We start from the raw sequence: 24208 nt of genomic DNA, 5'->3' as shown, positions 1-24208 counted from the left end.
CCCGCCCCGGGACAGGCCCTCTTCTGGTCCTGCCGCCGGCCCCTCCTCCCCCTCCTCCTCAGGCCCGGCTCTTGTGCCCGCTCGGGCGCCAGCGCCTGCTTCTTCTTGCCCGGCACCATGCGGCCGGGCATCCTCCGATGCCCGAGCGGCGATGGATCCGTCCGGGACGAGAGGAGGAGGGTCGGTCCCAGGGCCTGTCGCGGTCGGGGCGCCGCCGATCTCGTGGCTGACACCCCCCGGGTCGGAGGAGGTCCCGGGCTCCCCTTCGTGCCGGGCCAGGGGGCAATCCCTCCGGACGTGCCCCGCCGCCCGGCACATAAAGCACCGGGCCTCCCCCAGGGTATAGAAGACCCGGTACTGGGCCCCTTGATAGGGCACCAGTATAGTCCCCTCCTGGGCCACCCCGCCCTGTGCTGCTGCCGGCGGCAGTTGGACCCGGGCCTGCCGGCGGAATGAGAGCACGTGCCGGAGGGCGGGGTCTTTACAGCCTAGGGGGAGGGGACTCAGGACCGTCAAAGGCCGGCCCAGGGCGGTGAGGAACGGCAGAAGGGCAGAGTTGGGAAGGAAGGGTGGAACAGATGAAAAAACCACCCGCACGCCCAGGTCGTCCAGCGGCTCCAGGGGCACGTGCACGCCCCCAACCGCCAGGCCCCTCTCCACCGCCTCCTGGGCGGCGGCCTCCGAAGCCAGGAAGAAGACGATCTTCCCGAACATCCGGGAGGCCGCCACCACGGCCGCGGGCCCCACCACCCGTGCCAACGCCCGCACGTAGGTCTCCACGTGGGGCGAGGCAGCCACCAGGAGGCAGCGGACTCCGTGCCTCCTGGTGAGCACGGGGAAGGGGCCGCGACCGTTGGGGATGGTAGTCCCGGCAGAGGCGGAAGGAGTAGGGTGTGGGGCGGCGGCCGCCGCCTGGGCATACGACCTGGGGGCCGAGAGGTCGGGGCCCCCAGGAGCGGTGGAGGGAGCAGGGGGAAGGGAAGAAGGGGAGGCTGCACTCGGTGTTTGGGCAGCCTGGGGGAGAGTCCCCGCCATGGGAGGTTTGGCCTTCCGGGCGGGGCTCTTGCCCTTTCTTTTCCCCTGGCCCTTCCTGCCCTTTTGGGGGGGAGGGTTTGGGGCTGGGTTGCCAGGGGGCACCGCAGCGGAGGTAGTAGGAGCCCCGGAGCCTGCGCCCGCACCCTCAGCCGACGTGGTGGTAGAGTTCTGGGCAGCCCTGGACGAGTGGGCCGCCGTTTCAGGGATAGGAGGGGTGACAGTGGAGGGGAGAGGGAGGGAGGGGTCACCAGATGACCCTCCAGTGGGCATGGGGGTCATATTGGTGGGTCTGAGAGGGAGGAAGTTTATTTGGGGTGGGGGCCTTTAAGAAAGAGCGGGGGAGGGGGAGGAGAGTGGAAGGGAAGGAAGGAGTGAGGCGTGGCTGCCCCTCCCCCACTGGCCAGCTGAGGACCCAGTCAGATGGGGGAAGGGCAGGGCAAGGGGACTGAGGGCAGGGAAAGGGAGACACAAAAAAGGCCACAACTCCCAGCAGAAGATGGTAAGATGGCTCCTGTTTCTGCACTGGGATGTGGAGGGAATCAAAGTGTGTGTGGGGGGAGGGGGGGGGGCTCAGGCGCTTAAGTGAACAAAAAAAAGGGGGGGGAAGGGGTGTGGGCACGTGGGGGGGCGAAGGAGGAGGCACAGCCAACTTAGGGGGGATGGCGGGGTTAATGGGGGGAGGGGTTGCCCACGTGCACCTGAAGGGTGGGCCCGTAGCAGCTGCTGCAGAGCCTCGAGATGACAGAGGGAGAAGGAAGGGGAAGCTGATTGGAGGGGCCCAGGTGGAGGGGGCCCCAGCGGCAGCTGGGTGTGGGGGGGGGCAGTAGGAGAGGGGGTGGCTGCAGGGGTGGGGCAGGGGCCACGCCCTAACACCCCACCCCTGGCTATGCAGCCCCCCCCCGGAGCCCCAGTGGAGAGGGGCCCTGCCCAAACTCACCCCTCCCCAAGCCACTCCACAGGAGGCTGTGTGGAGGGAGCCCAACCGCCGCTTTGAGAGAGCCCCCTACCTTCTCCAGGTGGTGAGGATGCAGCAGCTGCTAGATGGAAGGTGGGCCCAAATGGGGGGCCAGCAGTTTCTCCCCCAAAAGATGGAAAAAGGCGGGGGGCCCTGCTGTAGGGCAGGGGGCAAGAGGCCCCCACCCTCCACCCACTCAGCAGTTCCTAAAAGAACTAGCTGGAGAAGTGGAGGAGAGGTGGGGAGAAAGGTAGAGCCTGCCTGCCTGAGGCAGGAGGGAGGCTGACCCCAGAACGGGGGGGTGGGGAAGGCAGCCAAGGCCGGCCGGCCCCTGGCAGCTTGCCTTCCAGCAGTGGGAGGGGGGTCCCACGGCAGCAGCAGCCCTGCAGGAACACCTGCAGCAGGCTTCCTGCTGACTCAGAGGCCGATGAGGCTGCACAGAGGCCCCAGTGGGCAGGCCCAGAGCCAGAACACCAGTGGCCCGCCCCTCAGAGGGCAAGGCCCAGGGCTAGAAGGGCCAAGGGCAGGGCTCAGGACCCATTAAACCTGGGGCCTCCGGGCAGGGAGGAGAGGCCTGTGTGAGCTCCCCAGCACCAGGGGCAGAGGGCTTGTCGCTGCCTGGCCAGGCTGCAGGAGCAAGCCCCCAGTGGCCCCGCACAACCATGGATCCAGATGCCCCAGGGGGACTACCCAGACCTGCCAGGACCCTCATGCCAGCTGAGACCCCCCGCCTTGGAGGAAGCCCCGGATTTGGCCAGACCATTGGGGGTGAGCAACCATGAGGTCCCAGGAGCGGCCTGCCCCAGAGTCCTGGCAGACCCCTGCAGCCCCCAGGCCCAGGACTGCCTCGGGCCCACCGTGCTACCACCACCAGACTATCCCAATGACATCGACATGAGCGACTGGCTGGAGCCCCCGAAGGTGGATGATTTGGAGGAGACCGACCCCGTGGGACCCCCTGACCAGATGGACTGGGACCTTCCCCCAGTGGAGGTAGAGGTAGGAAGTGGCCTGGGGAATGATGCTCCCGAACTCATGGCAGTGTGTTGTGGCCTGGATCCCCACTGCCGTGGTCGTGTGTGAGCGACCTCCAGGGCCCCGGACCAGGTCGCAGTGGAGTGGGAGGGCCTGCGACCCCCTGCCCCCTCCTTGACAGGGCCAGCCCGTGCTGGGCCTGTGCTAAAACCCTTGTGCTGTTGCCCCGCCCTGAACTGAGGGCTGGGCCTGTTTTGTATTACAACAGTGAACTGCTGCCCCACCCCGATCTGAGGGCTGGGCCGGTGTTATAACCCTCTTTTGGTTGCCGCCCACCCTAGGCCAAGGGCTGGGCGTCCCAGGACTCTTACAATAGTATATAGAGAAGTCATTTTATATAAGAATTTTAAATCTGAAGTGACTTGACTAGTGCTTTTTATGTAGCCTGTTGTAAAACCAAGCAAATATCTAGATCAGTGGATGTATCCCCTGGAATACCTCTGCATAACCCTGGTGGTGTTTATACAGAGGAAGAGAAGGAAGTGCACTTAAGGCCTATATACCTCAGTGGTTCTCATGCACACCACGAATCATCCACTACTGCATCTACTCTTCACACTTCTGAATGCAGTAAGTGCCAAGTGATGGATTACTCACAGCCATCTGTCTGGCTGTCAGTTAAACTCCCTTCTCACCCAGACATGGAGTGTTCCAGTGTTCCTGAAAAAGAAAGGATGGCTTTTCTGCAAACACCCATTGCTCCTGACAGTTCTGAAGGGCAGTGGGGCTGGGATTTCTGTCTGAAATGGACACAGTAAGCAGTTATAAATCCTACAGTACAGCCACGTTACAATTTTCACTTTGGATAATCTCTAAAATATTTTATACAAATGTCCCTTTTTCTCTCTCTCCTCTATCTTATTTTGTTCACTTTCCTGATTCCTTCTTTTGTATTCTTCACAATCTAATACTTTATTACTTTCTTCCTCCTCCATTACATCCATAATATCGTGCAAAGATTCTAAACCTGAAAGTGTATTCTTAACTGAAAATTATTTGTCCTAAACAACACTAACAATTCCATGGCTTTTTCACCAAAAAATAAAATGATATGTGGGTGGTAGACAGACATTAGTTCTTTATGTTGTCTAGAGACCAATTAAATGTGTCCCAAACTGCTGAGTGATGTGGATTTTACTAGCTGCAAGTCTCACTTCAAAACGCATCAGCTCATTATTGCTTGACCTGAACTAGGTTACAACTAGGCATTTTTCCCCTATAAAGTAATTGAAGAAATGTAATGGACTGTGATGTATATGCAGCAATTTATAAAATTAATGCTGTGTAAACGAGCTAAATGAATAACAGACTGAAGAGAGCCATGGAGTGCTTTATTTCTACTCAGTCATACAGCACCAGGACAGGTCAGAATCCATTTCAAGAGAATGTGAAACATTCGATTCATATGTATTCACACTTCAAATGGTAACATGGTGGGCTTGCTTCTTTTACGAGGGTAAAATTTTCAAAAAATGCCTAAACTACACAATCTCTGAAATGTTATTTCTGATAAGTGATTAGGGCCAGATTTACAAAGCTATTTAGGTGCCTACAGATGCAGCCACTAATGCTAGATGTACACTACAACCTACAACAGCAAAATTATGCTGCTCAGGGTTGTGAATCTTTCATCCCATTGGTAACATAAACTACAATGACATCACTGTGCACGTGCACTGTACTATGTCGTCAGAACAGCTTATGTGACTCACCAAGGTTTTTATGCTAATAGAGGTAACTGTCCCCCATTGGCATAACATCTTGAGCAAATGCGCCACACCAAGAAACCTGTACTGATACAGCTGCAATTCTGGTTGTATAGACAGACCCTTAAGTGAGATTTTTTTTTAAAACTTCATAAAGGTTATCGTCCATTGATTTTAACAGTCTGTTAAACTCCCTTAACTCTGTTTCCCCACTGTTAATTGAGGGGAGGGTTGTCTGGGTTTTGCTGTTGTGATTTGGTGGTTGATTATAGAATTTTTGATAAATTGGTGTACTTTAAGAGGTTTGGTTAGACACATGTAAATTACACTTTCAGTCATAACTCTTCCACCAAAGTTTATCATTTAAGAATGCGCCTAAATTTCTTATTAAATTGCAATTATTTATCCACAGTTTAACTAGGTAAAAAGTTACAGTATTAACACACTACCATGTTTGATGGGTAAAATCTTCCAAATGTCAGTAAGATTCTTTTCTGGGTGACAGGTGACAGGACACAGCTTTCAGAGCCACACAACAGTTCTTGAATTGCAAACCCTTGAACCCTTCCCTTTCCCCACTGAAGATTTGCTTACCCTCAGATACTACGTACAAATAAAAGGGGTTTCTTGCTGAACTCTTGGATGTATTAAAAATATCCAAGTGTAATCAGATTCTTATTGGAACCCTCTAATAACTAATTATGATGTGGCCAAAACTATGCATTCTTACCTTTAAAATGTTGGGGAGAGGAGGGAGAAAAGGTGAACAGCAATACGTAGAGGTAAAAGCAGCAGGAGTGGGTCACAATTGCATTTCATTATACAGGTTGAAATTCTCTAGTCCAGCAACATCCATAATCTGACCTGATTTTAGTTTGCCAGAGGGTCACTTAATATTGGTGTGGCAACATTTCCCATAGTACAATAAGGTTGTTTACAGTCACTAGTTCTGGCTCTCAGTGTTCTGTGTTATTTAGCTCTAATTTATTCCTAAGTGTCTTCTAAGAGCCCAGTAAGCCGGTAATGCTGCAAGACAATATTGTCCCTCTGTAGTCTGGTAAATACTCTCGCTTCCAGCACCCATCAGGTCCTAACAGTGCTGGAGTAGAGACATTAAACCTGTGTTGCGTAGTATTCATATTTGAAAATGTATTTTGATTAGATATTAGTTGTTTCTTTGTGTTCACTTCTATGGGCATTGGACATTTTAGTGACAAACTTCTACCCTCCTACAGACCCCACATGCCCTGCGCCCAGCACTACACTTCTCATTCAAGTTGCAGCTTGAGAAAGAGCCCCAAAATCCATGGTAACAAGCCCACTTGAAAGATGTAGGACTGAACAGATGGCATCCTATCAGCTATTGTGCAGCCTAATAGCATTACCTTTGAGGGAAACACCTCAGACTCAGCTGATCAGGAACCTTCTTCATGCTATTCCTTTAGGGAGCAGAAGTGCTCGCCTTAAAACACATCAACAATCTTTTGTAGAGTCTTCTTGATAAAGAAATTTTGCCCCTTATGAATTATATGAAGTTGACAGAATCGGATAATAGTCCAGCTCATGGGATAGTCTTGCCTTTCCTCTGAGCTGTCATTTATCCTCCTTTCCAAACCTCACAAATAAAATTCTAGGCTAGTCAGTTTCAACTGACGCACTTTGTTAGCGTCTTGTCTATGGAGTTGAAAGTTGTGTTCCAGAAACATTGCTAGGAAGAAAATTTTGCCATATACCACTATGAAAAGCATATGGAAAAGGTACAAACAAGAGGACTTGAAATTAAGTCTCAGTTCACATTTATGAATTTTTTCCCATTATTTTCACAATTGCAAAGCTCCCGTTGACTCCAAAGGGATCCAAACTGCCCACCTGGTCTCCAGGACCTGCTTGCATGTCATCCTGAGCATGTTTAAAATAGTTGACATGTAGACACTGAAGCTATATTATGAAAATAAAGCCTATTTGAGGTTAGTTTTTTGGAAAATATCACCTGTTATTCTAATCTGAAATATGAATCAGTCCAGTAATGGAGGGAGAATAGCATTTTCTATCTTAAAAATAAAAGGTGACAGGAATGTCTTACTTGATGCATTAATATGCATCATCCTGTGCCTCTGTTATGTATTAGTCACTGTAGAATTCATTTATTCAGCCCAGTTCAAACATTGGAGATTTAGATCATCTTTGTCTTTATTTTACCTATTCAAGTCAAGTATGTCACAGAGAGGTACAAGCTTTGCATTTCGCTGGATCAACTTCGATTTGTTATTCATTTATAGAAGCACCAAGATTTCCATCATTTCCATTCTACCTTTATTTTCTTACAGCTTGTACCAATGCAAGATATCAGCCTTAAGTAATTTTATTTGCAAGCTAATAAAACTGAAGTGTTAAGCCTATTTTAATTACATTCTGAGGACTAGCATGCTATTTGTTTATAAAACCGGTGTGCTTATCTGTCTTTTCTTTTGTTGTTATGTATTGCAAACAATTTGCTGGATTTGGAGATTTCTTCTAACTGCTTATTGCCTGAAAATTGATATTTGATTTTACATTTTTGTTTCATCTTTTTAATTCTTTGAACAAGTTTTACTTAATATATTTTGGCTTATGAGTTAACTTTTCATGGCAAGTATTGTTATTCACACAGGTTGAAACTGTGCAATTTCATACTATAGTCTAGAGTTGGTGTAGCTGTTGGCATCCAGGAGAATCATTATTTTTTTTGGCAGCATTTGGTCAGGGATCACCAATATTGATGCATAGGTTTACTACGGCACCCATTTTGGCAGGCTTTACACCCATGCCAATTCATCTGCAAAACTGTTATTTAGATCAAACCTCAAATGAGAATGCTGGGTGGCATCATTCTAGTGAATGTCTGCTCCATCTGGGAAAGGTAACTCTGTATTTCTATAGCCCAGGATAGGAGGAGAAACAAGGTAGTATCTTCCTCTTTTGCCCAACCATGATTGAGGTAATCTGTTTATTAAAAGCAGCACATAGACTCAGAACAAGAATATTATCTTGGAGAACAGACCCATTCAGCATGATATTAGTCATGTAAGTGTTGATAGGAATTTAAAACCAGTCATGATGGCTGCAGTTGGGCTTTCGTGTTTCTCTGTCGGTTACCTCCACTGATGTCCCCATTTCCAGTTAGCTGACTTTTTAGTTCACTTCACCAGGAACCCATTCAGTGATAGCATCCCCTATGCATATTTGTCCCTGTGCAGTGTAGGAAGGATTCCATACAATTATGGTTCTCAAGCATTGATCCCTTCCTCCGTGGTTAGCCAAATTACAAGCACTTCCTGCATGTTCTTATGCTGGAACATGAACAAAATGTACCTGTTAAAATGACTTTTCAGGTGCTTCAAAACCCATTCTTCTGCTCCATCCAATCTCCTCCGAATGTTGTCCATTCAGAGTTGGTGTCTTTCAAAGATCAATAAGAATTCCTTTGGCACCTTATAGACTAACAGACATTTTGGAGCATAAGCTTTTGTGGGCAAAGACCCACTTTGCCAGATACATAAGTGGGTCAGAGGAGGGTCTACATATATATGCTCATGAAAAGGAGGGAGTCCCAGTCAAGAGGAGGGCCAGAGTTGATGAGATCAGTTCAGTCAGGGAGGACGTGGCCCATTTTTAGCAGCTAATGTGGAGTTGTGAACAGCAAGAGAGGAGAAACAACTTTCCTAATTGGCCAGCCACTCCCAGTGTCTGTTCAATCCTTGCTTGATGGTGTTAAATTTGCAAGTGAATTACAGCTCTGCAGTTTTTATTTGAAGTCTATTTTGAAGGTTTTGTTGCTGTTGTTGTTGTTGCAGGATGGCTACTTTTAAATCTCTTACCGAGTGTCCAGAGAGATTGAAGTGTTCTCCTACATGCTTTTGTATGTTACCATTCCTGATATCTGATTTGTGTCCCTTAATTCTTTTACATAGAGACTGTCCAGTTTGGCCAATGTATACTGCAGGGGATAGTGCTGGCACATGATGGCATATGTAAATTAGTAGATGTGCAGGTGAATGAGCCCCTGACAGTGTGGCTGATGTGATTAGGTCCTGTGATTATGTCACTGGTGTAAATTTGTGAGCAGAGTTGGCACTGAGGTTTGTTGCAGGGGTTGGTTCCAGGTTTAGAGTTATGGGTGGTGTGGTCTGCAGTTGCTGGTGAGAATTTGTTTCAGGTTGATGGGCAGTCTGTAGGCAAGGACAGGCCTGCCTCCTAAAGTTCGTGACAGTGAAGGATCATTGTCCAGGATCACTGATGATGGGCTGGAGAGGTTTCAGCTGGGAGCTGTTAGTGATAGCCAGGGGTGTTCAGTTATGCTCCTTGTTGGGCCTGTCTTGTAGCAGGTGGCTTCTGGGTACACATCTGGCTCTGTCAATCTGTTTCCTTACTTCCTCAGGTGGATATTATCTTAAGAAAGCTTGATAAAGACAAACTTACAAGCGTTTGTCTCTGTCTGAGGGATTGGAGCAAATGTGGTCGTACTTTAATGCTTTGCTATATACAATGATCAGGTTAGCTGCTGATAATGGACCACATCCTCCGTGACTGAACTGGCCTTGTTAAATCTGGCTTTCCTCTTGACTGGGACTCCCTCCTTTTCATGAGCCTATATATTTAGACCCTCCTCTGGATCCATTCATGTATCTGACAAAGCAGGTCTTTGCCCACAAAAGTGTATGCTCCAAAATATGTTAGTCTATAAGGTGCCACAGGGCTTCTTGTTGTTTCCGAAGACACAGACTAACTCAGCTCCCCCTCTGATACTTGAAAATCAATGGCTCTCTCATTCTGCTAGTCTCTCTCTTTCGCTGTCAGATTCTAAGCTCCCTCATTCTTATGACCAAAAGACCAGTCTATGCTGGATGGTTTGGCAAAAGCTCATCAGGCTACAAATACACATTGGTGAATATTTCCTGGTTAAATTTCCTTCCTCGTGTGTTCACTTAAACATTATTGTTACAGAAATGTTCATTTAATGTAGAAGTTAAAAAAGAGTCAAATCCTGATTCGGAAATTGTGAATAAGCTAGTGGGAAATTATTCACAAGTGCCCCACCCTTAATACTGAATCCCTAGAGCACTCAAGATGTAAGCATAAACTAAAGCTAATTCATAGAAGCCCAAAGACATTTTCAGTGTTTTTCCCCTCTATCTCCAGGGAGGGTTGGATTGTGCCATGTAAAGGTGGCCACCCAAGTTGTTTGGTCATGAACTACTAAAATCAAGGAAATGTCTGTGTGATGAATGAATAAGACATTCAGACATCCTGCTGGAACTGTGACCCTCAGAGATGAAGAAGGAGCAGGCAGAAAGCTAGCCATCTTCTAATTAGACAACCCTCTGCTTTGGATATATGTATCATAGAAAGATGCCAGAGGTAATGCCATGACTGTTAATAACGCCTGAGCATGTGAGGAAGGAGGAAAGCAAAGTTCAATTTAAAAGGTAATAATGCATTCTACAGTGATGCTGATTGATTTCATAGTTTAAGAGATATAGCTAAATAAATGTAAGTTCTTGTGAGTGCACTTTACTGACACACTCCTATCAGTCTCCTGAAGAACTGCAAAGTAAGGTGGTAAGGTGAGCATCTTTATGAACACTTCAGAATACAGTTGATCCCTCTTACACTGAAGTCATTTTATCTTAACATAACTTTATTCAAAGGGGAAGTTTACACTAATTACACTTACAATTTGCAGATTGTAATGAAGCAATCTGGATTTTCATTCTACTTGACTATAAACAATTTCAGTCAGAGGGCAAAGTGTGTTCCAGTGAACTATGGAGATCCAAGGATAGAAAGCTCTCTGGCAGAGTCAAGTATTATTATTATCTTAGATCTGTATCAATATATGTAAATTCTTATTAAATAGATGGAGGTAAACTGAATGCATCTGAGTGCCTCTCAATAACTAGTGCTTTTTTCCCAGCATGTTACATAGTTGTGTGTAACTAAGGGCTAGACAAATAACAAGCAATCCTGTGGCACCTTAAAGACTAACAAATTTATTTATTAGGTAATGAGTTTTCATGGGTAAGACCCATTGTGATTTTAGGTATTGATCATGTGTAGCTCTGGAAGATATGTAGCTTAGAGGCTCACCCTAGACACAATTTCTTCTGTTTATGCCTTGCTTCTAGGAGTAGTAATTGTCTGCTGGTCTGTGCCTGTAGTAAATTCTTATTTCCAGCCCCAAAATGGCTCAGTTTCTGTACCCCTTGGTTTGGCCATGTGCCACAGGGAGAGAGTAAGCAGTTGAGTAGCCTTGCTTACTCTTACGTGCCTGGCCTCAAGGTTCAAGTAAATCAGAGAAGTGTAGGTGGGGCTCTTACTCCATCCTGGATTTGCACAGGTGTGTAGTCCAAGTCACAGTCTAGTCCTAAGCTTGAGTCAAGCTTGTTTTGAAACAAGAAAAACATGCTGTTGTCCACTTATATTTTTAACTTAACTAATACTTGTCTGCACAAAGTTATTATGAAAAGAAATAAGTTTAGCCACCTCTGCCAGTGTGCTTTTGTTTATCAATAACTCCACTTTGCATCATTCCACTTTATTGGTACTTAAAGTCTCTGCTGAAGCTTTTTGTTCTCCCTAATCAGCAACATTTTGATGGCAAGATCAAGAATCACACTGGCACACAGGAAAAAGGAAAAACTGCTTTGAGGGCATTATTGACAAAAATGACTTGAGTTCCTGTATACGTCTTATAAGGCTGATAATGCAATTTCCTGGAATTTCAAAGTTTTTTTCTCTTCAATGCCTAAATACCTTTTTATTTTAATATGGTTTTTGAATGTAATTATTTGTTACAAATATGCAGTTAGTACAACACAATGTCAACAGTGACATGTCCTTGAATAAATGTCTAACTTATTTGTCTTGACAAAGAATTCATATTATCTCATACTGTCAAAAAGCTTCAAAATAGGTGTCCTTCACACAAAGTATTTTAATAGATTTTTTGTTAGCAGCAGAAAATATACTTATGTTAATCAAAATAAATTATCTCAGATAATTCCCTTTTCATGACACAACAGAAAATTTTAATTTATTATGGAGTAATGATTTAAAAAGAGTTAACCAAATAATTTCCAAATCCTTTGTTATGAAACCCAAAATTAAATAAAATCTTCCAGCAATAATTCAGCAAAGCTGTGTCAAAAAATTCTAGTTTGAATTGCATTTTAATTAAACAATCAGATGTGCATTAAAGTCTGTTTGTATGCTTTACTTCCCGAATCTGATATGGAAAACATATGTAAGATTTAGGTCTGAATAGATATAAAGAGCATGTTGTCATTACAAGAGGTCACAGTTCAAGAAGGGTTACCAAATTTGACTCTTCAAATAAGAGGGTAATGCTGAGAGGGACTGTATCTGTATCAGTATCTACCAACTCTCACTGCATTAACGTACTACTTATACACTATAACACATTAATATGATGTGAGTTGGTAGATACACCCTTGCAGAGGTGTCCCCTTTTTATATGGTAACCCTACTTCAAGTACACAATTGCACACCTACATTTGCTTGAATAATTACAAGCGTTTTGCATGCACAACTGCATGCTCATCTAATGTGCAAAATCAGCCATATTTCCCCCCCCAAAAAAGAGGAAAAAATAACAAGGCTCAAAATACCAGTAGTTGCAATTTGTCATTACCTTCCAGTGCCTTTTTTAGTGAGGGTCACAAAATTAAAATGTGGATTTTCATCACAATTTTAATGTGTCCACAAAACAAAAAACATTTTCACAAAGCTTTCCATGACAATTCTATCCATTTCTCAATGACCTCTTTCTATTACACATACAGTCTTCCCTCACCTTACGAGGGTAAATCTTTCCTGAAAAATCCCTCTGAGGGCAAATTCTCATAAGTCGAAAATATAATTACCATTAATTTCAATTGGAAAAAACTTGTGTTCCTGAGCCCCAAAATGTACACCCACTTATGCTAAAACAACACCAAATCGCATTAAATCCAGTACAAGAGGGCGGACAGGGCACAGCAGGGCACGGGGAGGCAGCCTGGCCTGAGTGCAGCTTAGGTTAAGTGGGCAGGGGGCACTGCTGGAGGCTGGCCACATGGGGAGCTAGGCAAGTGCAGGGGGCCCCCAGCTGGCGAGGGGTGATGCCTCTTTTAAGGAGAGGCGGCAGTGGTGGGCAAGCCAGGCGCTAAATGGGAGGGAGCGCCACAGATGATGAGCGGCACCCAAGGCACAGCTGCGCAGGGCGGCCGGCGGCCCCCTAGCCGCCCAGAAGGGTGAGCAGCAGCAGCTGGGATGGGATGGAATGCGCACCCAGCATCCACATCTCGCAGAGCGGCGTGATCTACTGCTAGGACTTGGACAAGTCTACCTCCCCGCACCAGACTGCCGCCCTCTCACAGGGCGCCGCCACCCCTCCCGCACGGCATCTTCATCAAGACCAACGCAGTCAACTCCATCCCCTCGGTGCTTGCCTACCCAAGCCGCCAGTCTCTAAATCGGTCCTCATAAATGCGAAGAAATGCCTCGTAAGCTGAAGTACGGGTATTAAATGAAACTCCTTGTAAAGTCGAATTCTCATAACTCGAATGGGCATATCTCAGGGTATGACTGTATTCCAAACCAGGTAACATATTAACAAGAGGTAGGGAAATATGCCTAAAGCCCACATACTTATTGCTCTATGTCTGGTCTACATAGACCTATGCAAAGTGAGCTTCTCAGGACTGCCCATGGCTGCTTATTTGTACACTCCCGAAGCTCACTGCCATAGCCATGCAAAAGTTTGGTGCCAGCAGAAGGGGGTGCCTGAATTCAGGCATCAGGGACTGGTGACGGGGGGTGGGGGTTAGCTGGCAGAGGCACATCCACACCCCCTTCTGCTGGCACCGAATTCTCATGGGGCTATGGTAATGAGCTTCTGGAGTATGCAAATAAGCAGCCATTTGCAATCCCGAGAAGCTCACTTTGCATAGCTCTGCCAGTAGCAGCGCTGTGCGGAGCTCCATGTAGACCAAGCCTATATGTGCTTGCATTTCCTTGTATCCACCACATTGGAAATGTTCTTATGCGGGGGTAATCCTGGCCTCACTGAAATTAATGGTAGAAACAGATACTAGAAAACTAATGATAAAGCCTTTACTTGGGAGATTTCCAGAATTTATGAATTCAAGAATCCAGACATTTGGATACTTATCCAAATATATTTTCTTTGTTGATTCAGCTTCATCTACTAAAGTATAACTTAAATTACTAAACTCTTCTAGTAATATATATATTCAGTTATGTCAACAGCTATAATTGATACTTGTAGGATACAATGGCTTGACTCCTAGTTATAAAAAGCCGGTATTTCCTAAAACCGCTAACAGATTTTTTAAATAAATATATTCTCACTTTTTAGTCATTTCAACTTTCTCTGCAAGATAAAGTTAAAATACATAATGACTCTAATTTCCTTTTTCCTTTTTTTTCCTTTATATAATAAAATCCTCTGGAAAAATTGAGGAAACTTAGCACAAATATATATATATTAAAAAAAAACAAAAAAACAGACTTACCATCTCTTCGATTGAGCTTTGCAAAACCAGGACTATGACTGCTAGACAGCTCTGATGAACTGCTGAATGAAGACTGAGGCAAGGCAGATACCAGCTGATCATCACAATTATCTGTCAAGGAAAAACATCATGTTCACATTAATGCACTCACCCACTGATTACTCAAAAAGTATAATAAAAAAATGGAAAAAATATCTGAATTGATGTTATATTTGAGGAAGCAAGTTCCAGAATGTTTGCCTCAGTGTCTATTATATGTACCAGATTAGTACTGAGCTGGCACTTTTAATCTGATCAATATTTCATCAGAATACCACGGTATAATATCCTATATTCCCTTGATTCCTTATACTCCCCGCCTTCTAACCTAACTTTGAAGATAGACTTGATAAATGGCTCATAGCTCACTACCTATTATTTACCAGGACAGGTACTGACACCTGCCAGTCCTGCTTTACCTTGAGCAGCATGAAGTTTTGACCAGAGGACCTGCTGTATATTTCTCCAAGGGTTGAAAAAAATCACATTACATCCATTCAACAATCTTTAAATAATAAAAAAGGCTATGTTTTAAGATAGGTACCAGAAAGGATGGTACCTCGAGTTTGCCAAATTTGTGTGTGTTTGATGTAGAAGCAACATAAAATCACTATTAGACAATGATTAGAATGCAAGTTTCAACTTCATAAACAAACCACTGTGTTTCAGATAACGGGATTAACTGCAGTTCACAATCAATGGTGCATAAGTAAGCATATTCTTATCAATATTTTGTATATTAAATCCACCTCCAGTTCACTTGCTGTGGAGTATTTGCATTCATTCTGAATTTATATTACAAAATATACAAGTAGAATAATCATCTCTTCTAGGAGGACAGACTTTAAAAATAAACAGAAGTGTAAGCAAAGGAATCTGGCTGCCCAGCCATCTTGTCCAAGTAGCCAAGACTACAGGGGAAGACCCAAACTCTTGAGTCACAACCATGGTGCTATAGAGTACCTGGCTCCCACTTGGCGGGAGGGAAGTGTATTAACCCCATGGCAGTTGCATAGAAACATCTATTTACAGCACACATGGTTCTACAGCCTGTTTGATACTGAGGTCATTATTGTTCGTAACTTTCACTGAATTTCAGTATTTTGCAAACAGGTTTGGCTTTCATCATTTATTTGCATTGGTTTGCTGTATGGGACAGACACCACCAATACTATAACATGCAAAATTATACAGCTACATGTACATTTGAGAATTCAGAATTCTTCTCACTGTTGTATGTCTGTTGGAAAAAAAAGTCACCAAAAATGCAGCTTTGGCACAACAGGAGCTGTTTGCAAATACAGGTCAAATCCAGCAACTAGCTTTGGCTGAACAAAAGATGGTGTTTTACTCCTAAAAACTGAGTCCTCTGTGGACCTTGGCTTAGCAGCAGGAACATATGCTTTCTGCTCACTCCTGCCCATCTCATCCCTGTTCCATCTGCCACGAGTCCTCTTCAGACCTCGGTTTAGTGGCAGGCACCTGAGCTTTCAGCCCATTCCACCCCCACCCAATTCTCCACAATGATCTGTGCAACTTACCACTCATGCATGCCAATAAAAAACATCACATCAAGCTCAAAAAATAAGTTTATTTTAGGGGAAGGAGAGGTTTAAGCAGCAGGGAAAAGAAGGCTTGTCAAGGGTGGTGAAATACCCTCTGGCAGTGGCCCATGGAGCTAGAGTGGCAGGCTGTCCTTGGCCTCTCTCCCCACATTCAGGGACCACAACAGTTGGGGGTCGGCAATCTCTCATCAGGGGACTGCAGGAAGCATTGAGCATAGCCTACAGTGCTGAGCTGAGAGTCCCGCTGAAGCACACATCCATGTATGGTTGCTTACTGACATTATAGAGTGTCGACACTTGCGTTCCTTTTTCGAAAGAGGTATGCAAATGAGATGAATTGAAAATGCAAATGAGGAATAAAGCCAGTGTAGATGCTGCTTTTTCGAAAGTAAACCCATCTTTGAAAGAATCCTTCTTTCCTTTATTTAATGGGAAGAAGGATTCTTTCAAAGATGGGGTTTATTTTCGAAAGAACAGCATCTACACTGGCATTCTTCTTTTGCAAGAAGCTCTTTTGAAATTAGAATATGCAAATGAGGCACCAAACATGCAAATTTATACCTTATTTGCTTTTTCATTTAGCTCATTTGCATACTTCTTTCGAAAGAGGAATGCAAGTGTAGACATACCTTATGGTCATTTCTACACAGGACACTTCCTTTGGAAGTGGCATGCTAATGCATGGAGCAAAAGATGCTAATGAGGTGTGGATGCAAATTCCTCATGCCTTATTAGCATAATGTCACGTGATTTGGAGTCTGGAAGACCGTTCTTCCGGATTCCAAAACACTGTGTAGAAGCGAGGCCCTGGGGTGCTTCTGGAAGGAAGTCCTTCTTCCAGAGGCCCATTCTTCCAAAAAATTTTTGGGACGAAGGGGCCTCTGGAAGAAGCACATCCTTCTGGAAGCCCCCCAGGGCCCGCGCTTCTACAGCCTGTTTGATACTGACACTGATACTGATTCCATTTTGGAGTCTGGAAGAATGGTCTTCTGGACTCCAAATCACGTAACATTATGCTAACGAGGCATAGGGAATTTGCATCTGTGCCTCATTAGCATCTTTCGCTCCGTGTATTAGCATGCCACTTCTGAAGGAAGTGTCCTGTGTAGAAACGGCCTATGAGTTTTACCTCTTGCTCTTGCTGGAACTCAAGTATTTTCTGCTGCCACTCAGCTGTACTTTGCTGACACTGAGTTGTGTCCCTTGTCATCTTACTGGTTTTTACCTCAGACCACTCCATGTGCTGTGGAATGAGATCCTGCTTGCACCCGTTTCACTTCCTCACCCTGTCTCCCACTCTGTGGATGGCAGCTGGAAAGCGAAGGTCACAAATGAGATACAATTCACATAAAGCACTTCTCCATGAAATGAATGGGTCTCAGTCTCTCCTACCAGGGAAATTTTTATTTATTTATTTATTTATTTTGCAATGTCACTTAATGCTTATTAAGGATGTCATTAAAAGTGTGTGTTGCACAAGCCATCATCTACCATAATTTATCCAGTATGTTTCCTTGTGGGCATGGTAAGCTATTGTTTGCTTTTTGGGAGAAGGGGGAGGGCTGCAAAACAGGGGAAACCATCCAGTGTCTTTGGGCTGGAGAAGAACTTTTTTCACCCACTTCTGGAGCAATCCTGCACAAGAAGCAAGGCCTGAAAAGCCTGGCAGCCACGTGGTGAGAGAAGATCATTGAGGAAGGGTTCAATTCTAGCTTCATGGATGACAGTGTGTGAGGGATACCTGTAAAGTAAAAAGAAATGCCAGGGGGCAGGAGGGGAGAAAGGCAGTTTTGCAGCATCTGCTGGGTTGGGGAAAAATGTTTCTCAGCACTCAATGGAGCAGCCCTCATTAGGAAAAACAGGCCATTTAAAGGAGAGCAAAACCTGCCAGTGCTGCACATGCCAGTTTGTGGTAGTAGCGTCTGCAGCACCCAGCAGCTGCATGGCAAAGGGGAAGGGTTTGATTCCAGCCATATGGACAACTGGGTGTAGGGGGGGATCCCTGTAAAGTAAAAAGAAATGCTGTGGGGGAAAGGGACATGGGAGGGGAAATAAAGGCACAAAGAGCCTGCAACCCAATGGAGCACCCACCAGCCATGTGTGTGGAAATGCACTCCTGGGAAATGTAAAAGGGCAGGAAGCAGGGGGAACAAAATCCAGTCCAAATTCCCATGCTTCTTTAGGTTGCCAAAGAAGACATCAGCCTCCTAAAACTAACAGATATCAACAAAAAAGGGCTCCTCCTCTTGTGTGACCACAAGTCTGGAAAATTTGCCAAAATGCTGTGTGATGCCATGACACCAGATCGCTATCTGGTTGCCTGGTATGGCAAGGTGTGCTATCGTGGAAGCCCCAATAAGTCAGGCCTACCCAAAACCTAGTGCAAAAATTACAAGAGTGCCTGGATGAGGCCCTCAAGGAGATCTGCAAAAAGGAGATGCGCTCAATCCCCAGAAATATACTGAGGGGCACAGTTCCATAGAAAGGTGGATGAAAGGCTGGATATGAGTAAACAGTGTGCCCTTTTAGCCAAGAAGGCTAATGGCATACTAGGGTGCATTAGGAGGGCCATTTCAAGCAGATCTAGAGAAGTAGTTGTTCCCCTCTGTTCGGCACAGATGAGGTCACATCTGGAATATTGTGTCCCAGTTTTGCGGCCCCCAGTATTAAAAGGATGTGGATGTACTGGAGCAGGTTCAGTGGAGGGCAACAAAAATGATTGAGGGGCTGGAGCACAAGACCTATGAGGATAGGATGAGGGATTTGGGCTTGTTTAGTTTACAGAAGAGAAGACTTAGAGGTGATTTAATAGCAGCCTTCAACTTCCTGAAGCGGGGCTCTAAAGAGGAGGGTGAAAAACTGTTCTCAGTGGTGTCAGATGGCAGAACAAGGACTAATAGTCTGAAGTTGAAGAGGGAGAGGTGTAGGTTAGATATTAGGAAAAACTACTTCACCAGGAGGGTGGTGAAGCACTGGACTGCGTTGCCTATAGAGGTGGTGGATTCTCCATCCCTTGAGGTTTTTAAGTCCCAGCTTGACAAGGTGCTGGCTGGGATGACTTAATGGGGGTTGATCCTGTTTGAAGCAGAGGGCTGGACTAAATGACCTCCTGAAGTCCCTTCCAGCCCTACGGTTATAAGATAGAAAACCTGTTCCCATACCCATACCTACACCTATGCTTGTTTACTGCATTTAATAAAAGGTATTGAATAAAGATCATTTTCATTTGCTAGTTTCAGAACTGAAATTCATATTAGATATGTGAAAAAATTGTTTACTTTCAATGTGGATTCCATTGCTACTATTAATTAATTCTGTTGGGTTTGGTGAAAAGCCACTTTGTAATGTTTTATAAGTATGTTCCTTCCCAGTGGCTACTCCCTCCTCTACCAGGATTTTTTTTTTTCATTACGCTGGTGGCAAAATGAAAGATTAACCTTCCTGCTAGCTACTTCCAGATTGATACTAATATAGAATGATGTACATTGGGAATATATTTTCAGCTACCCTGTGATCAGGTTTAAAACCACATTACTTTATTTCACTAGTGTTACTCTTGATTTACAGGAGTCTAAATGAAAGGTGAGGTAAACCTTAAGTTTTGAACTTACACATAAGAACACAGATCTGGGGGAATGATAATAAAGATTCAACTAAATTTTTTGGGACTGCTTTTATCTGTGACTACATCTTGGTTAAAAAAAAAAAGGTTTAGGGAATGACAAATGTAGTTAACCTGAGTTTTGATACACAGCAATTAAGGGTGAATGAGGAACTCAGAAAAGAAGCAAACGAGTCAGAGTGGTCAACAACAAAATCAAAGACCCTAACTGACTGATTTTCATCGTGCTAAATATGCAGTTATCATTGACTTAGCAAGAGCTGTAAGTGCACACTACAGAAATCAAGTCAAGAAATTGTTCAGTCTTCAAATGTCTACAATTCTGCACCTATGTTTTGTACCTAATCATCTGCAGCTACAATTCTGACTGAAAATAATTAGATTAATAAATTATCTTAAATGGCAAAATAGTGTAAATTTCATTGATATGATATTCATTACATGTTCAAAAAAAGGATAAATTATACCAATAGTTTATGTAGTGGGACCCCAGTTCTGCCCCTGATAAATGGGCATATCTCCTCTCATTTCACCTAATTCTGATCTCATATTGTTGTCACACAAAAATAACTCTACTGGCTTCAGTAACATTACTCACTAGTCAGAGTTGTGTAAGGTAGGAATTGCTCTCAACTGGACCTATGCCCACATCTGCTCAAACTTACTTGGTCCCAGGACTGTTGGCGATGGTCTTTCATAAGTTAATGAGGGTGTATAGGGACATGTTCAATAAGTCATTTATATTACAGTTGAATCCTGAGTCCTTCAGTTAAGATCAGACTGGTCGGGTGTTGGGTATTGTTCAAACAGATGATCAGACAGCCCACACCCAAGAGAGCTCAGTTTTAACTGAACATCTGGCACTAGAGTTACACATCATTTGTAAAAGCCAAGTGAAAGTTACACTATTATGACAGTTATATTTACGGACATTGTCTTCTGATGGACTTTTCCCTGACCAATCCTTACAACAGAATTTATATCACCATTGAATTTGGCCTGGAACTTTCTATGGGAGTTTCATTCACATACTCAAGGCTGAATCTGTATATCTTCAACAGGTCTCTCTCTCTTTACACCAGTTAAAATAAGAAGGAAAAAAATGAACCATAATATAATCAGTTTTGCAATACTGTTCAATCCTTGAGATAAATAATCTAATTCTTTAAATATTAAACAATACCAGATACATATCTGCATACCTACCTACATCCACATATATCTTGAAAGGGATAAAGCTTGGATGAACAATGTACATTTGATGGAACTCTACCACATTGTGATGTGAATGTGTGAACCTTGGTTTGGAGGCACACACAGAGGTTGAGACCTCAGGCCTTCAGAATGAACAGGTTGCAGAGCTAGCACAGTCAGCCTCCAGGGAGGTAATAGAAGTGCTGTCATTGGTTGTAGTACTGATCCTGCAAGAGGCTAATACAGACTAAAGTCAAAAGAGCTGCTTAAGAAAACAAAACAAAACAAACAGAGATGTCTGAAAAAGAAAAGACCAAAGAGAGAGAGACAGGAGAGAAGAGTGCATGTTATGGGGAAAAGTTGAGATGCAATTAAAAATAAGAAACCTGAAGATAAAGATGTAAACAGAGAAGACCATATCTAAGAAGACAAATGCTCCATCAGTCACATTGCAGAGCTCATTCCAGTTCTCTATAACCTTGTCCTTCCATATACCACAATCTCAGTGCAGGTTTAGTACTAACAAGTAAGTAGCAGAGCCTTCATATAGAAGCACACCTGTGAGTGCTATATATGCAAACTAGTTGAGTGTACTCACAGGCAGATTAGAACCTGGGACCTCTAGAGTTTAGTGCAGGAGCCTTCAAAAACCATCTGGCTCTCAGGTAAGGCTATCAAAGAGACTCACACTGCAGCTATACTACAAAGATAAATTTGACATTCATTAAATTTGAATTTTTAACCTTGTTCTCATGAATTCAAATTTAAGTGTCCACAGACCTTCTGGGAATTCAAGACACTATTTCTCTCTGTCAAGTTTCCACTTCCCCATTGCATTAACCAAGTTTGATTGTGTGAGCAGTGCATTGTGGGTACCTATCCCACAGTTGCTTGTGGATATTTCATGTCAGGAATCTCAGAATGCAAAACACTGTCCCAGACTTCAGCGCACCCAGTAACTGTGCAGAAACAAACTGGAGATTGTTCCATTTTCTCTGGCAGAGCACTAGCACAAACATGGATCCCCAACTGCTGCAAGTCACTGCACACACTGTTGTGGCAATTTCCCTGACTGTCATGCAATTTTGCTTTCTATTATAAAGCTCAGTGATGGTTCAGTATGATGACGATGATGGTTTTGAAGACGAAATCTTTCAACTGCGGTCCAAGAACTCAGAAATGCTGGCTTCTGTGAATACATTGCTAAGAATGGAGCAGAGGTTTTGGATGGTTTTACAGGTGTTCATACACCACAGATGTTTTACTGAAATCAACATGGGATGATCGGGGAAGGTTCATAATGTGCGCATCTTCAGAAATTGTGGTCTGTACAGAAAACTCATGGATGGGATTTTATACCCATGACAGAAAATCATGACTGGTGATGTGGAGATGCCTATTGTAATATTGAGTTACTCTGCCAACCCTCTGCTCCCTTGCTTCATGAAGCCATACAAAGGAGCCCTAGACCCCAGCAAGGAAAACTTTAATCAGCATGGGTAGAATGGTGGTGGAATGTGCCTTTGGTGATTTAAAAGTGAGGTTCAGATGCTAATTGACCCATTTGGACCTTTCCAAAACTAATGTCCCATCCGTGATTACAGTGTGCGTTATTTTGCACAAAATTTGTGAATCCAGGCAGGAGAATTTCCCATCTATCTGGAATTCTTAGGCTGAGGTCATCAGCAGGGCTTACTCAGAGCTGCCTACACAGCTTTTCACCAATAACAATGCACAGGCAGCAGCAATAAGGGATGCTTTGAAACATAGCATCATGAACCATCTCTTACACACATGATAGCAATGTATTTCTCTGTTGGAATAACAGGGTAAGGGGAGGCAAGATGGTTACGGCAGCGGCATTCCCAATTGCTGGCTGGAGCTGAGAGACCCGCCGTCACCAGGATGCAGCGTGGGTTGTGGGACACAAGTGGGCTTGGGGGAGGGTGGGGGTAGGGGGTGAGACTGAGGGGTGTTGGTGTTGGCCATGTGGTTTGGGGGGGTGTGGTACGGATGTGCGGATGGTGGTACCCACGGAGGCTGGTTGTGGCATGCCCAGCTCAGATTGCCTGGGCTTTCAGTCCCAGCCCTGCGATCCCTGCATGCATGTCCCACAGCAGCTCCGTGGGGCTCCAGGGGCAGCCACAGCCAGAAGAAGAGCTGGTAGTTTGGCAGGGACCCAGGGCACGGCTGGGCTGTGATATCATCACCTTCCTGGAGGACATGGGGCTGCAGCAGCACGCAGCTAGGTGCAGAGAGGCCGGCGGAAGGGGGACCTGGGGGCGATGAGAACTGATAGGGGGCAGGGTGATGAGGTGGGGGGGACGTGGGAGTGGATGGGAGACAAGGGGGTGGGGAGGGGGGATCTGGGGTGATGGTAGCTGATGGGAAGCAGAGGAGTGGGGAGGAGGGTCCTGGGGAGGTGAGGATGTTGTCAGGCCACGGGGAGCTTTGGGGACACGTGGTGCCAGGGAGGTGCAAGAGGTAGTGGGATCGTTACCCACATTCTCCATGCCCCACTGCCTTGTGGGTTATCCTGGGAGGGAGCAAGGCTAAGGGAGTAAACTCTGACAGAAAATCCAGAGGGGAGTCCTAAGGCGGTTCTGTGCCAACTTCTGGCATTGACCTGGCAACTCCTGCAGCTGAGCTGGTACCAGACGTAGAGGTTATCCTCTCCTTTACACTACACCAGTAAAGCTGAGAGGGGAACACTGGTGTCTGGGCAGCCCAGGGTCCCAAAAAATTACCCAGGCTCGTGCCTGGAGAGGTACTCCAGCATCGCTTAACAGCATTGAACCAACACAGAAAGTAACAGATACTGGCTATAAGCTCTTGCTTGACTGGAGCAGAGAATGAGCGCCAGGGGTTGCCTTCGACGGTGGGAGAGATTGTTGCATCTCACTGGATAGTCACCGCGCACCTCAAACTGGGCAGCCCCCAGCCATAAGGATACTGTCCCGCCACAGTTCACCTGCCGCACTGGGTGCGTGAGGCTTAAGGTTCCCAAACCTGACAAGTGACTGAAATTTGTGCACCAGGCAAACCAATAAGAAAATCAACAAGAAAAGGAAACCATCAAGTTTTAAGCTTGCTTGCTGGAATGTGCGGACCATGCTGACCGGTTTGACTGAAGATCTTCAGGATATCAGCGACACCTGAAAGACCGCTGTCATCAATGAGGAACTGAAGATGCTCCAAGCTGACATTGCTGCTCTGCAAGAGACGCGACTCGCAGATTTGGGATCTCTAAAGGAAAAGGACTACACCTTTTTCTGGCAGGGTAAAGCCCAAGAAGAACCCAGGAAGCATGGTGTTGGCTTTGCTATCAGAAACACCCTTCTACAAATGGTGGAATTAGTCATGGGCGGATCAGAAAGACTCCTTCAGGTCATATTTCAAACTTGCACCGGTCCTGTCCACCTGATCTGTGCTTACGTTCCAACCCTGTACGCCGCACAGGAAGTAAAAGACAAGTTCTATGA

The 24208-nt window shown here is 45.2% G+C and overlaps 1 protein-coding gene across 1 annotated transcript in view; it reads right to left on the bottom strand.

Annotated features, from left to right (window-relative positions):
* Positions 1-24208, bottom strand: part of CNTNAP4 (contactin associated protein family member 4) — a 488087-nt gene that overhangs the window by 381079 nt on the left and 82800 nt on the right. The window contains exon 2 of the mRNA XM_074994161.1: positions 14307-14417. Coding sequence (XP_074850262.1) covers positions 14307-14417 — 111 coding nt within the window. The remainder of the gene's footprint in view (positions 1-14306; positions 14418-24208) is intronic.

The sequence above is a fragment of the Carettochelys insculpta genome, chromosome 5 (genome assembly GCF_033958435.1).
Source record: "Carettochelys insculpta isolate YL-2023 chromosome 5, ASM3395843v1, whole genome shotgun sequence".
Lineage (NCBI taxonomy): Eukaryota > Metazoa > Chordata > Testudines > Carettochelyidae > Carettochelys > Carettochelys insculpta.
This window is presented reverse-complemented; position numbering and strand designations above follow the sequence as displayed.